Source organism: Branchiostoma lanceolatum, chromosome 1 (assembly GCF_035083965.1).
Source record: "Branchiostoma lanceolatum isolate klBraLanc5 chromosome 1, klBraLanc5.hap2, whole genome shotgun sequence".
In the NCBI taxonomy this organism is placed as follows: Eukaryota; Metazoa; Chordata; class Leptocardii; order Amphioxiformes; family Branchiostomatidae; genus Branchiostoma; species Branchiostoma lanceolatum.
The window spans coordinates 20,900,147-20,916,341 of record NC_089722.1 but is presented as its reverse complement, the minus strand read 5'-3'; the positions used below and the strand labels follow the sequence as shown (position 1 = coordinate 20,916,341).

The following is a 16,195-nucleotide window of genomic DNA, read 5'->3' as shown; positions in this document are numbered from 1 at the left end:
TAGAACCCACATCGGTCTCACTTAACGCTTTAACTGAAGATTTAAATCACTTCAGCGCACTCTCTGGTCTCACACCCAATTATGACAAATGTAAGGTAGTCAGAATTGGTTCTCTTAAAGGTACAGGCTTTGTATTACCGTGTCAGTATAGCGTGGAATGGACTGATAAACCCTTTGATATGTTAGGGACACACGTTCCAGTAAATATAAATGAGATCACTTCCATCAACTGTAGTAAGTGCCTTAAGAAACTGGACTCCACATTACAGCCGTGGAAAGGAAAACCACTGTCATTGTACGGCAAAATCGCAATAATCAATTCCTTGGTTGTTTCGCTCTTTGCGCATATATTTCTTGTTCTACCTTCTCCGGATCATATGTTTTTTCAACAATATGAAACAAAAATTTTCAAATTCATTTGGAATAATGGTCCGGAGAGGGTAAAGAGAAAAGTACTTTACAGCCCATATGAATGTGGAGGGTTAAGGCTCATTAATTTGTATGCTTTCAATGCTTCCTTAAAAGCTTCCTGGATTCCTAAGCTTTATCATAACACACTCTGGTTTTGTTCAAAACTTCTATCAAACACCCATGTTGCATTTAGAAAGGGTTTGTTTCCATTCATGCAAATAGGTGATGACAAAGTGAAAATTGTCACGTTTCTGAAGCATGAGCTCCCTGGTGTAAGTGTATTTTTCTTAGATGCATTGTCTTCGTGGCTATCATTCCAGTTTAACCCTCCTGAGAATAGTTCGCATTCCCATGTTCTGTGGTATAGTTGTCACTTTAAAATTGATGATAAACCGTTCTTATGGAGGGATATGCTGGATCAGGGCATTCTGTTTGTACATGATATTTTAGATGCAGAAGGAAAAGTGCTGTCTTACACAGAATTAAGATTGAAATTTGATGTAACTGTTTCAGAGTTTGTTTATAATAGATTGATATCAGCTGTCTCCCAGTACCGTCGATTGAAATGTTGTAATGTAAGGAACTGTAGCGATGTACAAGTATGCAGACCTATGTTACAAAATTATGAGTGGATAAGAGGTGTTAAAATCAACAAAAAGGTGTATAAGTTCTTTTTAGAAAAAAAAGATTTGATTGATCACCCTAGGAACATCATGACTTACTGGGAAGACCAACTGAACGACATTGTACCTTGGAAGGAAGTTTTTCTCCTCATACATAAACTAACAATCGATCCCCCGACCAGAATCTTTCAATTCAAATTAGTACACAAATAGATTATTACACATCTGGAAATTGAAAGATTCTCCATTATGTGCCCTTTGTAAAAAAGAGGAAGAAACAATAAAAAACCTTTTCTATGACTGTGGAAAGGTGGTTGAATTTTGGCGGAGCGTACAAAGATGGTTAAACAAAACAACAGGGCTTTATCTGAATGTCAATAATCCAATGAACATTCTGTTGGGCGATCATTCCGAATCTGTGCCGATAGTGTGTAATCTTATTATTCTTCTGGGTAAGGTGTACATTTTTAAAAATCGTGAGTCATGTACTATTTCGTTGCATAAATTTATCCCATTTGTGAATAATTTCAAGTGTCAAGAAGAAACCATCGCAGGAAAAAGAAACAAGTTAAGTAGTCACTTTAGAAAATGGGGCGAACTTCAAAATGTACTCAAATACTAGCATGTGTGTGTGTGTGTGTACTCTAATGTTTTCATGTAATACAGCTGTCTTTGTGCTTTTATTCTGTTGAATAAAGATTTAAAAAAAAAAAAAAAAAAAAAAAAAAAAAGAATGGACTCTTCCAGCTGTGCGTGGACCAACATGTACCATACAAATTTCAGAATATAAACAACCAGAATCTTGCTGAAGATCTAAATTTCTTCTGCGGAAGAATTTCCGCAATCCGAGAGTCCAGACAATTTTGCATTACGCAGTTTCATAAATTTCTGCTAAACGTACGGCAAATTTCTGATGCGTATTTCTTGACCTGTACTGTAACACTGACACATAACGTTACCACCATTAAAAAGAATTGATACACAAACATTTGTTGTGATATTTGCGTACTCTTGGTGTAACCGTTAAGTGAAAACAAGTTATTGCTATATATAACGTTATATATATGTATATGTATATATACCTTTTCTGGTGGTGTTTTTCGACATAAATGTATTGTTCTATATTCCTCTCTGTGTGTATGTATGTACACACAGAGAGGAATGTAGAACATTACATTTATGTCGAAAAACACCACCAGAAAAGGTTTTGTTACTGAAGGCGTAGATTTTGAACCTTCTCAATGGCACATAACTTCAGTAGGACACAGCATTATTAAACAACACAAGGACAGGAGCCAGGGGGCAATGAAGTTGTGCCTGTCTGCACCTGACAGATTAATGCTCATAATTGAATTGACTATTTCGACCAATCAGGTTGACTTTAATAAATCCACAAGCAAGTTAATAGGCGCTCTCTCATTGGCTGACCGAATTAGCCCACCTGGCTACCCACCTACTAGATGTGACCATGAGGAAAATAGCCTATCATCAAAGTGATTTGTGCCAAAAGTGCAAAGGTTTTTTTAATATTTGTCAAAGTACCCCCATAGCAAATTTAGGGTCATTTAGATGTAATTCAAGAGCACAAAGTCAAAGTAATGAAACGATTGTCTGAAAAGACGACGCCATGACGTAAGTGTTTCAGAATCGAGCCCTGATCGAGCCCTGATTGGTCACAGCTGTAGGATTTGCATAACCGCCTTGTCTACCGTCATTTATTCGATCTGGAGCTTGCTTTCTGAGAGGACACGTACACGCCCAAGCAAGGGAGTTATACTGTATCTCTTTGGCAAGGGAATTTCAGCGACTGGTTACCGCAAGCATTTACAAGGTAAGACTGCTGCTTTTGTTTCTATCCTTGAACCCACCAACCCCCATTGTCTGCTGGCTGTGTTTTCGGGTAAAAATAACGTGCTGACCCGTTTCGTTCCGCACTGTATTTAAATTTCGTACGCGCATATAAAGGGTGCTATTCAGTTCACTGCAGCACGATGTTTCAGTCTATGGTCGGCCATTCAAAATCACTGACCGATAGAAAAAAGGAGTTCATTCCATAATTGTAGCAATGTAAGGTAACCGGTTGTTACACCAATGAGTTTGGTAGACTTAGTTAAACCTACGCCGTCATATTCAACTTCGACGAAATGATTTCTACTATTTTAGATGAAGTAAGACAAGTAATAATAAGTTTATTGCAAGTTCTTGCCCGTAGGCTAATTGCAAGTACATGAAACATGGACGGACAGACAATTGGTAACAATATAGCATGGGACTATTCTAGTTCAAATACTAACACTAAATTCTATCTTATTTGGGTTTGACTTCTTTTTTCGAGACAGTGGAAGACGAATATAATGCTGCCACTTTTTCTGTGACAGATTCCTTTCTGATGGTACTTAGTTACCTTGGTTACTATGTGATGTATGCTTCACGCTTCACCCGGATCAGAAGAAACCATTTGTTGTTGTTTCGTTTTGAGAAAACAAAATTGATGGAAATGAATACGTAGGCCATTGTCGCTTGAAAGACGCGTTACCAAAGTACCACAAAGTCAAGTATATGAAAGAAGTCAAAAGAACCTAGCTGCGATATGTTGAAAATCGCGAATCAGCGCGCACACAGCCCTCCCCCGAAAACGCCGGCCGCTCGGAGGCCAAGAAGGCCCGCATGGGTAAAAAGCCCTTTGTCATCAACCCTTTTGTTATACATTGGATGAATGGTGGACATGGAAAACATTATCTGCAAGCAGATGTTCAGTGTTCTTGATGCTTTGTGGGTACTGAGCTCCGGATGAAGGCAAATGGAGAAACTTACGGACCACGTTTTACCTTACATCTGCTTTAAAAGTAATATCCAAGAAGATGTTGGGATGGACGGTCATAGTTATAAAGTTTTCTGACTACTAGACGTATTTGATAGCCTAGATTCTCAACATCTAATCCGACCGTACGGCGTCCCTACGCCCATCAGGCCTAGAAAAAATTCCGGTAGCCTTTTTGGGGGTCGATCACTGCCAAAGAACAGGAAATTTTCAACCTGACATCTCAGTGATAAAATTAAGAAAAAAACTTCCTGTATTCACACACACTTTCAAAGGGCTTTGAACAGCTATGTTCGAATGTGTAGTAAACATTGTTTTTCTTTGTTCAGTCCATGGACATATTCGTGCTTGTGCAGTGTATAATTTTAATTACCTTGGTTTTACCACTGAGGAGGTTTTACATTGCTAAAATGTCTTTGTTTGATCACTTCGGCCGAAATGTAAAAGATTTAGAATGCTTTTTTAAAAAAGAACCCCTACCTCCAGACCCTAATAATTGAGGACCGTAACTGAAAAGACAACATTTTTCCATAGGCCTTCATGGTGAGAAGGGGAATCAACAATACCTTTATTGCATATTCATGTCCAAGGGGCTAAATGCAACATGTCGCCTAATCCTTGGTTTGAAACGCTAAATTCCGAAACACTGCGATACTGCACATAGAATGAACCATTTGTTGTCTGTGGAAAATCGTTTTCTACAACGTTTCTCAGAAGTTGAGCGATGGTTTGTTTCATCAATCATTTGCGACTCTCCCTTCTGTGTAATCCATACTAAAAATCGAAAATGCTATCCCTATATATGTAACAGCTGCAGTTTGATGCGCGGCAAATATTTGTCAACTTTTAAACGTCGTTTTGCACATTACACTACCACTAGCTATTTGCAAAAGCATCCTGCATCACCTCAATTGAGGATGACTGCTTTACATTTTATACTCAATGTCGTTTGAAGCGTCATATTTCTGCTATCACTGTGGGTAGGTGATAGAAAAACGAATTTCAATGTCGATTTTGGCCCCCCTGGTATATGACATTGGTAAAAAAATGAATTCCGTTTATTGTATCTTTTGACCTGGACGTGCTATGGTCTTGATTTTTGTGTGGCAGATAGCGTGTGATGTAAGGAAGAAGTGGTATAGATTTGGTTCCCCTAGCAGCTTGCTCTGGAACTGCAAGGGTATTTTGTCAAAATCTTCCAAGGAGAACAAGTAAAAAAGGATTTCCATGGTATTTAGTATGCAGGTACCTTAGACAAAGATGGAAATAGTGAATCGTAACTCATGCGATTTGGGACTTAATTTGCATAATTGATGAGAAAAATCTATATCTGCAGTGTCATTCATTATGAGACTCAAATACATGTAACATGTAGCTTACGTCAGGTGGAACATTAAGACAGCAATTATACAAATACTTTCCTAATTTGCATAATCCACGCAGAATCGTCATAAAGTGGTGAATGATTGGACTGTCAATATTGCGACATGTGTAAGTTAGTTAAAGGTGAATAGAACCTTATCTTGCTGAATATCAATTATCATTAATGATATTCCTACAGTGTCAGAGACCTGATCAACATGGCAACAACAGCTGAATCTCATCAAGAGGTGGGAAAGGGCGGACGTGGAGAGGATCTTCCGCGTACCCACACGTGTAGGGAGTGCGACAAGCAGTTTCGTCATCTGGGTCATCTGAAGGTACACTTGCGGACTCACACTGGGGAGAAACCTTACACATGTGAGGAGTGCAGCGGACAGTTCAGCACGCTGGTTAATCTGGAGACGCATATGAGGACTCACACTGGTGAGAAACCTTACAAATGTGAGAAGTGCAGTAAGCAGTTCAGTCAGCAGGGTTCTCTGAAGACACATATGAGGACTCACACTGGAGAGAAACCTTACAGATGTGAGAAATGCAGCAAGCAGTTCAGTCAAATGGGTTCTCTGAAGATACACATGAGGACTCATACTGGAGAGAAACCTTACAGATGTGTGAAATGCAGCAAGCAGTTCAGTGAGCAGGGTCCTCTGACGGTACACTTGAGGACTCACACTGGAGAGAAGCCTTACAAATGTGAGGAGTGCAGCAAACAATTCAGTCATCTGGGTCATCTGAAGACACACATGAGGACTCACACTGGGGAGAAACCCTACCGGTGTGAGCAGTGCAGCAGACAGTTCAGTGAGCAGGGTTCTCTAAAGAGGCATATGAGGACTCACACCGGAGAAAAACCGTATAAGTGTGAGGAGTGCAGCAAGCAGTTCAGTGGGCTAAGTTCTCTGAACTCGCATATGAGGACTCACACCGGTGAGAAGCCGTACAGATGTGAGCAGTGTGCCAAACAGTTCAGTGAGCTGGATAATCTGAAGAAGCATATGAGGGTTCACACCGGAGAGAAACCTTACAAATGTGAGGAGTGCAGCAAGCAGTTCAGCGTGCTGAATAATCTGAAGACGCATATGAGGACTCACACTGGTGAGAAACCCTACAAATGTGAGAAGTGCAGTAAGCAGTTCAGTCAGCAGGGTTCTCTGAAGACTCATATGCGGATTCACACAGGTGATAAATCTTACCAGTGAAAGAATGTAATAGGAGCTTCCGTAACTCAAGTAATGTAAAAGCTCACATATGTACATGCGAACCCACATCGTTGAAAGGCTACAGGAAGGTTCGGCAGGCGGGGAAATCGGACAAGACAAGTAGGGCATAGAGAAGACACAAAACCTAAGTGTGCTCGTGGTTATTTCGCTGAAGAAGTTTGTTTCATTCATTTTTTTAGTCATTTGCACGTATCGAATAGCAGTGAATTAATGGAACGTATCTTAAAGTGCAGGAGGAGGAAAGAAGCCTACAAGGCCTATACGAAGCCCTCCTCCATTCAATTTATCAAGTATCAATCGTAAAACAAGTGCGATACATGTAAGATGAAATAACGAGGAAATAACAAGCTCCATGGAGAATTTGATAGATACGGACTGTCTAGAAAGACACGTTTAATGATGATCCGGCCGCATTATCTTTGTCAATGTTGAGACTAGAACTCCAATTTGTGTTTGTGTTTACATCCAAGAATAGTGGTGGTCTTTTTGGTATTGTGCTGTATTGTATTCTACTTCATTATATTGTATTGTTTTGTATCGCATTGAAGACTAACGTATAACCTTAAAGCTTGTGATATTGCACTCTTCTACCTTTTGTATCATATACATTGGATAGTGACTTTGTCCACATCAAACCTCTAGATTTTGATAAGGAACGATATTGATGACGATGTACTCTTTTCAACAGGTACAGGACACTGTGTAGTAGAACTGCATTAGTATTACATAGGAGATTACCTGGAATATAGGAATTGCAGGGCTTTTCAACTGTATTGTAACCATAGTCTAGAAAACGTTATCATTGGGTGATCGTAGTTTGGTGGCAGGCGCGTATCTAGAGTTTAGATATATAAGTGTGGATGGCATAGTTATATGGCATATAACTGTTCATCGCTTCACCTTTGACGATAACCTTCATTGTAATATCTTGTTAAAAAGTTTTGTGCTTGCCGCTCTAAACTATCACTAAAAAGGCTCGTTTAATACTGTAGAGTGCACCGAACCCTCCTTTATGTATACATATAGTTTGAAAGTGTAGATTACAGAGTCTCGTAAAGTGAGACGACTACACGTTAGTTGACTAAAACTACGGAATTGATAAAGATGATAGTGATAATCGTGGTGGCGATGATAATGTTGATAATGATTATGATATAAAGACAACATCTCCTGTCTGGTTGCGCCCCAAACAACGTTAAATGGAATTCCTCTTGGGATTTTGTTAGTTTGTAAATATGTTATACTTTCAACTCTGTCATTCATTGTTAGAAATTAGTTGTACATAACTTGAGGCATGTTACCTCAAAGATGTGATGTATGTTTAATGAATATCAGACATATCTAACAATAAAGAAATTATGCCTAAAAAAGACGGGTTGACTTGTACTTTTTAATGACGCTAACAGCAGATCAAATAAAAAAATCGCATTGGCATAGTTTATTTGGATTCATTATCTCTTTCAAAATTACATTACATGTTGCAAACATCAAAGTTTTATCACTTACAGGACTCTCCTCATTTATTATGCAAATGATATCCAAATTTACATACGTTATGTGTGGTGATATTCACATTTATCTAACCTATACGTGTCACTGTGTTACAGGGACTTTAGAATGTGCATGGAAGAACAAGTTTTTGAGATGGCGAGATAACATAACGCACACGAACCTACAATTGCATGGCCATAAAACACAACATTCACAATCACAAATGACGTCATTTCTCACACGGTTGAAACCGCTTCATGCACTATGTAAGTCTTGCCAACGGCTGTGACCCCTTCCATCGGAATGACCTCTTCCAGTTGATTCTCTCCCTCCTCCCTACACTGTACACCCCCGCAACAGCCACGCTTCCCCTCCCGTCTACAACACTGTTGGTTACACGGATCAGGCTGTCTATCCGATAGAAACGTGTAGTGACGAACTCGTCCCATGTAAACCCACCAGACGAAACACGTAGACGATATACCCAGGAATATCACAATGGTTAAGCTACAGTACACGATTTCGATTCCCAGTTGGTTGGGCCCGGCCAGAAATTCCTTGTAGGCGAGGATGATTTTCTTCAGGGCCTCCGCGGTCCGGTTCTTCGCCAAGTCGTCCCGGCTGGCTCTCTCGACCTCGCGGACACGCTTGTTGGTCAGTTTATTTCGGACAGCTTTTCCCGTGGCCGTGTACACCTAGAAGTGGTTGGAAAGCGTAATGGGATTTGGTTGTAAGTTCATGTCTATCAAATCGTACGCGAAGCCTCTGTCACACATAGCCGGCCATGGTCTCCCGACCTTTTCCAGACCGGTACCATGGTTGGGAGTCTGTAAGTCGTGATCATGAGCAAGATCATCTGTGGTTGGCAGTTGGTCGCCGAGTTTGCCTGCTAGTCTTTAAAAGTCGTATGTACGCTCGTCGACTATGAATGTTGAGAAATCAAACTCGAGAAACTCATATTCTTCTTCGATTCGACCAGAGGAGAGAATTGGAGCAAGAATAGGATGGATTTCAGGCAACTCCCAACCAAGCGCCTTTATTTCTTTATTTCTTTATTTGAATTTACCACATGGAAAAACAAGTGGAAGGGAGGACAAAACAGGTGTATCAACACCTTTACAAGTTGTCCTCCCAAACCTGAAATGATAATAGAAAACAATACGAAACCAAATCTAACAATAAACATTAGACATCAAAAGTCAGTTGGGAATTAGTCGGGAGCATATCAAAGTCGTGGGAAGGTCTTGATTGTGTGACGGGGGCTTAATGGTTTAGCAGCGAGAGCTGCTTGATCATATTAACCCCCACCAACCCCCCGAAAGTTTGCCTCAAATCAAATTTTGGTGAACCCCTGGAATGTAATTTATTTCTGATTACACGAAACACGGTGTTAATTGACCCGAATTGCTAATTATCCTAGTAATGCATAATGTTGATGCCAAGGACTCCAGGTTGAACTGATCATGAATACCGGGCACTTGCATAAATCGTAGCTGGTTATTAAAAAAAAAGTGGCATGTTATACAGAGTCACATGTCCTACCCGGGGCCCGACCGGGTTGTTTGCTGGAACATAAAATAAAACTGTGTATACAAAAATATACACAGTTTTTCTGATGACTTTTTTTACGTTTTGTGTGTTTTGTTGTCTTTCATATCACGTATTCCGTTCCCGCTAACTTCCCGACCGGGTGCCGGTCTGGAAATGTGACCCTGGTATAAGACAAATTAACTCGCTAAGTGAGCTCTTATAGTATGAATTTTCACCAAAATGGGACCTAGAGTATTAACGACTGTTTTCTTATTTAAAGAAGATGAAATAAGAAGACGGCAACTTGAAAGAAAACAGTCGGTGGAAGTCTGATACAGAGGCTAGGTATAGTCTGACAAAGCCTACCTGTTTGTTTGCAGCACAATAAGTGATGACGACCCCCTCATCACAGCCTCCTGGCTTCCACGCTCGGCCCAGTAGGGACCAGGCAAACCGGATGATCGCATGCTTGTCTTGTTCACTGACGGGAACAATAAACCAACACGTAATCAAGATACAGAGTCATGTCGTTCCACCTATCTCTGTCTCTTTGTGTCTCTCTGTCCCTCTAATTTTTTTCTCTATCTCTCTCCCTCTGTCTATCTCTCTGTCTATCTCTCTCTCTAAGTTATTGTGTGTCTCTCTCTCTGTCTGTCTGTCTCTCTCTTACCTCCTTAGCAATTGGTCCAAATATAATTCTGTATGATTACAAAGTGTTCTCATCATGCTCTATTATCCATACCCAAGTGCAAAATATCCAAATTATTGCATTACCATGCATCCTACAATGACGCAGTTCCCAGCAGAACGTTTTTCTCTTACTCATCTCAACTTTACTCTTCTCTCTGTCAAATTGCTACTAAAATTTGACTGTCCTTAGCCTTACATGTATTCCTTTTCCAGGTCAGAAACCAAGGCCACCGCTACTTGGTATCCTGGAAATTGAGGAGATTTGTTGACAGATGTGGTGTTTGTATCCTCCTCGTCTTGTTTCACCTCCTTGGGAGGACAAGGAGTCCCTCTTATGCTGGAACTGACGTTAAGGACGATGTCTTCGATGTCGTCAGCTGCAGAAAAGAAGGGAAGAAATATTCGCATGACATGACGCCATGGTAGCGTAGCACTTGTATTTGCATACCTAACCTTCTCCCTGCTGCCTAACTCTGTAACCAATAAAGCATTGGGTGCCAAGCGGCTACTTCAATGTGCTAAAAGTTAAATCGCGAAAGCAATAAACTCACATAATTGAAAATGAAAAGCTGAAGAGTTAGAAAATGGTACGTACTGCTTTTTATTGGCAATAGCACTCAGCACTTATGAGAAAGAATATGGGAATGGAGCACACAGCACTAACAGTGGACTAGCTCCCTGCTCTAGCACATACATGTAGCGCATGGCTACTATACTTACTATGTGGCGTCTGTCTTGCACGACCAGTGTAAGATTAGCTCTTTAGTGCGCTAAACTGGCATGGTTCCAGATCAATTTCGTTCACTGTGTAGCTGAAGGGCTATAAAATTGAGATGGACACCGCCCCTATACACCGAAAGTTGCGGGAAATTTCTAACTAGCTTTAATAACAAAAAACAACAATGTAGAAAAAAAAGAAGCTGACAAGAACCTTCTGACGTGGAAAGTATGCTGTTGGGATCGCAGAGCCAGGAGGGCCCGGGGCGTCCACAGCGCTGGAAGTCTGTCTGCGGGTGCGGGTACTGCTCCACCCACCATTTGGTGACGTTAGCACAACAGGGGCACACACGGTCCGGATAACGCGCCTGCTTGTAGCTTGTATCGTCTGGAACTGCACTGTAAACTTCGTCACTATTTTTGGGCGGGAAGTTTGGACGGGTTGGTCCATCTCCTTTCTGATTTAGATTAGTGAACTCGTCCTCGGTAACCACCAAGGTGTCAGGTTTGATGAGCACAATGTCATCTTCAACCACTGTCATTTTGTTCTCGTCATATTGCTCCCCCTGCGGTGATAGTGGAACCGTCCACTGATGACGTCTGCTACCTTGTTGTTGGGTGCGGCCGTTTCCATGGTTTCTGTTTCTCGTCCAATGGTGGCGTCTTCTGTTGTGAGGAGTTTCCAGTCGTCCCTTGGTCTCGTTTGGGTCTTCCGAGTGAGGGGTGACGGTTTTCCCGTCGTCCCACGACTTCCTCATCCATAAGTCTTCAGGGGACCACTTTTCCTTCGACAGGTGTTCCTCAATGTCTACACGGGTTGTGGTCGTCTCGAGACGGCCACTTTGAGTGTCAGTAGTGTCTTCTGTAGTACTGCCTGGTAATATTTGAAGAGTGACCTCCACGGATGACCCCTTGCCAAGGAATAAAGCCAAGATGGCAACGTACAATATGTTTTGCTGGAACCCCATATCGACCCCTTACATACCAGTCTCTGCAAAAGCACGTTTGTGATCTACCTCACAAGTTATGAGTCGCCGCGGCAAATTTTTTGGAAGTCTGCCAATCTTTCTCACAAAAATCTATTATTGGAACATGTGACAGCGATGATGTGTTGGTGAAGAAGAAAATATGACAGTTCGCAAAGGTGAGCAGAGATTTTTGGCTAGGAAAGCTCTTTAAACAAAACGGACCTCGAGACACAGCACTGACAATCTTCCCAGGGCACTTGGACGTCTCAACGTTCAAGGAAACGGCGACAGCTGTGTTCTTGACTCACCTGGGCTTCTTAAATGTCCCCGTGGTTGTCCTCGATGTATTTCCTGCACCAAACAGCAGATTCGGAAGTCGGCAACCACCAGTGATTTCGGATTGTTCATTCGGACATGTCCCGATATCTTCAGTCTCACACAGCACCAGACGTGCACACTGCGAAATGAATTATTTAAGTGACGACATTCTCCTGGCACGGTGGCCCAAGAAATGGGTTTCCCAGTTCCCTCATCAGGGCAGATCTCCCTCACCCAAAATATTGCTAGCTACCGTGTTCCCACCAGTCAAAATCACCAAGAAGACATGGATACGTATCGAATAGCAACAACACTGCTAAAATAAGGTAACAAGGGAAGCACGGATCTTCCAAAAGATCTATGATTGGAGCGTGTCCAGCAGCCTGACTCAAGTCGCGTCAGAAAACAGATTTTACCGCATTATCGTCTGATTCTGTCTGGCAAAGTGACAGTAGGATGGATTGTTTGTTCTATCGATGCTGGACAGTGATCCTATTAATCCACACACAAGGAGATCTAGACGGTTGGCGCAACGGACAACATGATAACAGCCCGAGCCTTAAGAGCTTTCCTTGATCGTAATTGAGTTAAACTGGAGCAATTAAGCCAATACATAACGTCAGTGTGCAATCAGTCTCCACCGGGGAATATCAGTTCTGCAATTTCTCACTGTCTGTGACGTATTCGGAAGCACACCTACTGAATGCAAATGAGTGACGTGTTGGTCTCTTGTCGATGGCTCGTCATAGTAACGAGCTATTAACTCAAGCCCCCTCCCCTTCCAAATCGTTTTAGCAGGGCGACGTAGGGAGGATGTTGGCCACTAGTTTGCAGTTATTCTGTTGATCGCTGGGTGGCACTTAGAAGTTTCCACCAAGACAGTCTGAAACTAGACTGGCCGTCATTTGCTTTAAGAGCAAATTCAGGATGTTTCGCCCATACTCCTCATGCAAGAAGTGGGCTGTCCCAAAATAACTCCTGGGCAAATCCAAGTTTCTGCATAATTTATGCAAATGAGGTCCTCATTAGCATAATTTTTGGCCAAGTGCATTCACCTTTCCTAATGGTACCTACATCTTAAGGATGACATCCGCAGCTGTCACGGTAAGGGAAATACAAGTCTATCCATGAATTATGCAAATGAGGTCCTCATTAGCATAATTCATGGCCAGGTGTGATCACCTTTGCTAAAGGTATGTACATGTCAAATCTGACATCTGCAGCTTTTCCGGTAAGGGAATTACAAGTATACGCATAAATCATGCAAATGCGGTCCTCATTAGCATAATTTATGGCCAGGTGTGTTCGCCTTTCCTAAAGGTACCTACATCTCAAAGATGACATCCGCAGCGTTTACGGTAAGGGACATACAACTTTATGCATACATTATGCGAATTAGGTCCTTATTACCATAAGTAATTGTCAGGTGTAGTCACCTTTCCTATAGGTACCTACATCTCAAATATAACATCCGTACCATGTAACATAAGGTATATATAACTTTCTGTAATACCATTAGTAGAGGTACCCCCTGACATCTGCTTGGTTTTAAGTCCCAGACAGGGGAAGTGTAGGAGGGCTTATGTTACAGTATGACCTAGTTCTTGCTGGCCCCGACAGGAAATAACCAAAAATTGCATCAAAAAATTGCAAAATAAATCATTTTGAAGTAGTGTATGCCAAAAACAATAATGGGGTCCTTTGGGTAAATATCCAATGCACAACTAAACCAAATTTCAGGTCCTCAGGTTTCAACACCACGGCACTGGAGGCCATCATGTGCGACTTTTGTCTGAAAATGACCAAAAAACCTCCATAAAATCATTTTAAAAACTTATATCAAAAAAATTTTAAAAGGGTCTAGGGGTATACACGTACTCTACCTGCATACCAAATTTCAGCTAATTTGGTCAATGGACGACCGAGAAGAAGCGATTTGAAGATTTGACAGGAGAAGAAGAAGAAGAAGAAGAAGAAGAAGGAGAAGAAGAAACCTGACAAAAACAATATGTTTCGTTGGCGAAACATAACTAAAGTTCCACGACCTCATACCTTCGCTAAATGACTTCAACCTTAGTGGATGACGTATTATGAGTGTTTCTCATTGAATATGCAAATAAGGTCCTCATTTGCATAAATCATATCAGTTGATCATCTTCTCCACCCAAATAACAGACGTTTGCCACAGTACGATAGTCTTATCTTAACAAAGAGGGCTATTCTAGCATTTTATCATCAATTATGCAAACTAGGTCATCATTTGCAAACTAGGTCTTCATAACTAATGCCCTGCGTATGAAGTTTTCGTCATTTACCAGTATGGAATCATAGTGGTTTTCAATTAAGGGTTAATGACCCGCCCCGAGGTGTATATGGTGTCATAACGCCTGGTCATGTGCTATAACCACCGAATAAAACCACTGAGTGAGCGAAGCGAACAAGGTGGTTTTATGAGGTGGTTATAGCACATGACCAGGCGTTATGACACCATATACACCGAGGAATAGGCGGGTCATTAACGTTATTATCATATAGCCTATCTAAACTGACCCATATAAGAGAGACAAATTTCTGTATAATACATAGATTCTTTATTTAATACTATACATGTAAAATCAATCCATTGTACATATGACCTTCATATAATCCAATGTAAACAAGCGGTGACTTGTCTTCGAGCCCACACGGTCATAAATTGACGGGTTGTTAGACGCCTAGGTGTGGTAAGAATCGTGCATGTTTACCTCCCCTTTGCTTGTAGTTTCCCAGATAATTATTGCTCAAGCCGGAAAAGAAATCCCACAGAAACGTACACATATCGAGCCGAGATCATTGTAGGTACAAACCTGTAAGAATTTGGGCGATTTTGACCGTAATTCTTTCGATGCCAACACATATACTTATTTTCATTTCTTAACTCCAATCATCGTTGGTCTTAAGTCCGGGCTAAAAATTATTCGGGGTTACGGCCGGGACCAAAAATACCCCGGTAGCCGCAGGGTGTCCCATGGGATCACGTAGGGGTCACCCCCGAAATTTTTAAAAGCTCGTCAACTACCCAGTGGGCCCTTTTTTCCAATCGGGACCGAAGCATAAGCTGAGGGTTATTTACATGGACATCATATATTAACCATCTTAGGTCTGTCATACCTTGCGAAACATTGGCGCTCTCTTGTTCAGAACCATTAAGCATGATTGTAATATACTGGTGAAACCATTGTAAAACCTGCAGCTACAAGTGTCACAGGTAAGTTTGGCACAGTTCGCTATTTGAAATAAAACTCTACTTCTGTTTCCTGTGCCAGGGTCTGCAAGTTACTGCCACCCTTTGCGGAAAGGTCGGCCTTGATGAAGCCAATCCTCCGCGCCACTTCCACAGTCCAGCCGCACACCATCATCGCTCTTGGTGCCGTCTGTCTTTTTCATTTCTGTAGAAAGAAAGGGAAAAGAAATTAACTAAAATGGCTACGTTAGATGTTTTTGTCACTTAAATAAAATCTTACCCTCTGGAATTCCTAATGGTCTTTCCCTAATGGAGTTTGCCTGAGGACAGTCGTGTATGTGTCGTACTAACGGTTGTCTTGTGATGGTCAAGGTTGTCGTACATCCTTGTCTACGGTCTGTTTTCAACTTCAACTTTCGATAACCCCCAAATAACCCCGCGAGGGGCAAAGTGGGGGGGGGGGGAGGAGGTCCCAGGCTAAGGCGGGCAGGCCTCCAGCCTGGCGCGGAATGTCTCAACGGTGGGAGCCGTAACAACCGCGCCAGGTCAGGGCGTTCCACTCGGGGATGGTGCGGGGAAGAATGAATGTTTGTAAGAGTCTGTCCGGGCGTTAAGTGGTTTTTCCGCTGTATACCCCGTAAACACTCTATAAGAGATTTTGGCGACGCTCTCAGGGAGCGAGCCTAATGGTATAGTATTGTGTGCAGTTTGCAAAAATTCTAGGAATTGTACGAGAATTTGTCTACAAGAATCATAGGAATGATATTCTTAATATTAATAAGCAGTACAAAGGATAGAAA

The 16,195-nt window shown here is 41.6% G+C and overlaps 2 protein-coding genes and 1 long non-coding RNA gene across 3 annotated transcripts; 2 read left to right on the top strand and 1 right to left on the bottom strand.

Moving 5' to 3' along the window:
• The first annotated feature begins 2,729 nt into the window (after nucleotides 1-2,729).
• LOC136440767 (zinc finger protein 678-like) lies at nucleotides 2,730-7,830 on the top strand. Its single transcript, XM_066436874.1, has 2 exons — nucleotides 2,730-2,865; nucleotides 5,417-7,830. Exon 2 carries the CDS (start codon nucleotides 5,436-5,438, stop codon nucleotides 6,435-6,437), a length of 1,002 nt encoding a protein of 333 aa, XP_066292971.1. The 5' UTR covers nucleotides 2,730-2,865; nucleotides 5,417-5,435; the 3' UTR covers nucleotides 6,438-7,830.
• LOC136440757 (uncharacterized) lies at nucleotides 7,829-12,745 on the bottom strand. The gene is made up of 4 exons (XM_066436863.1): nucleotides 11,101-12,745; nucleotides 10,366-10,546; nucleotides 9,846-9,960; nucleotides 7,829-8,644 (listed from the first exon to the last, which is right to left on the bottom strand). Exons 1-4 carry the CDS (start codon nucleotides 11,852-11,854, stop codon nucleotides 8,186-8,188), a joined length of 1,509 nt encoding a protein of 502 aa, XP_066292960.1. The 5' UTR covers nucleotides 11,855-12,745; the 3' UTR covers nucleotides 7,829-8,185.
• Nucleotides 12,746-13,037: 292 nt separating this feature from the next.
• On the top strand, nucleotides 13,038-14,199 carry LOC136440749 (uncharacterized). The gene is made up of 2 exons (XR_010756703.1): nucleotides 13,038-13,190; nucleotides 13,726-14,199. It is a non-coding gene; the product is annotated as an uncharacterized lncRNA (long non-coding RNA).
• Nucleotides 14,200-16,195: the final 1,996 nt, after the last annotated feature.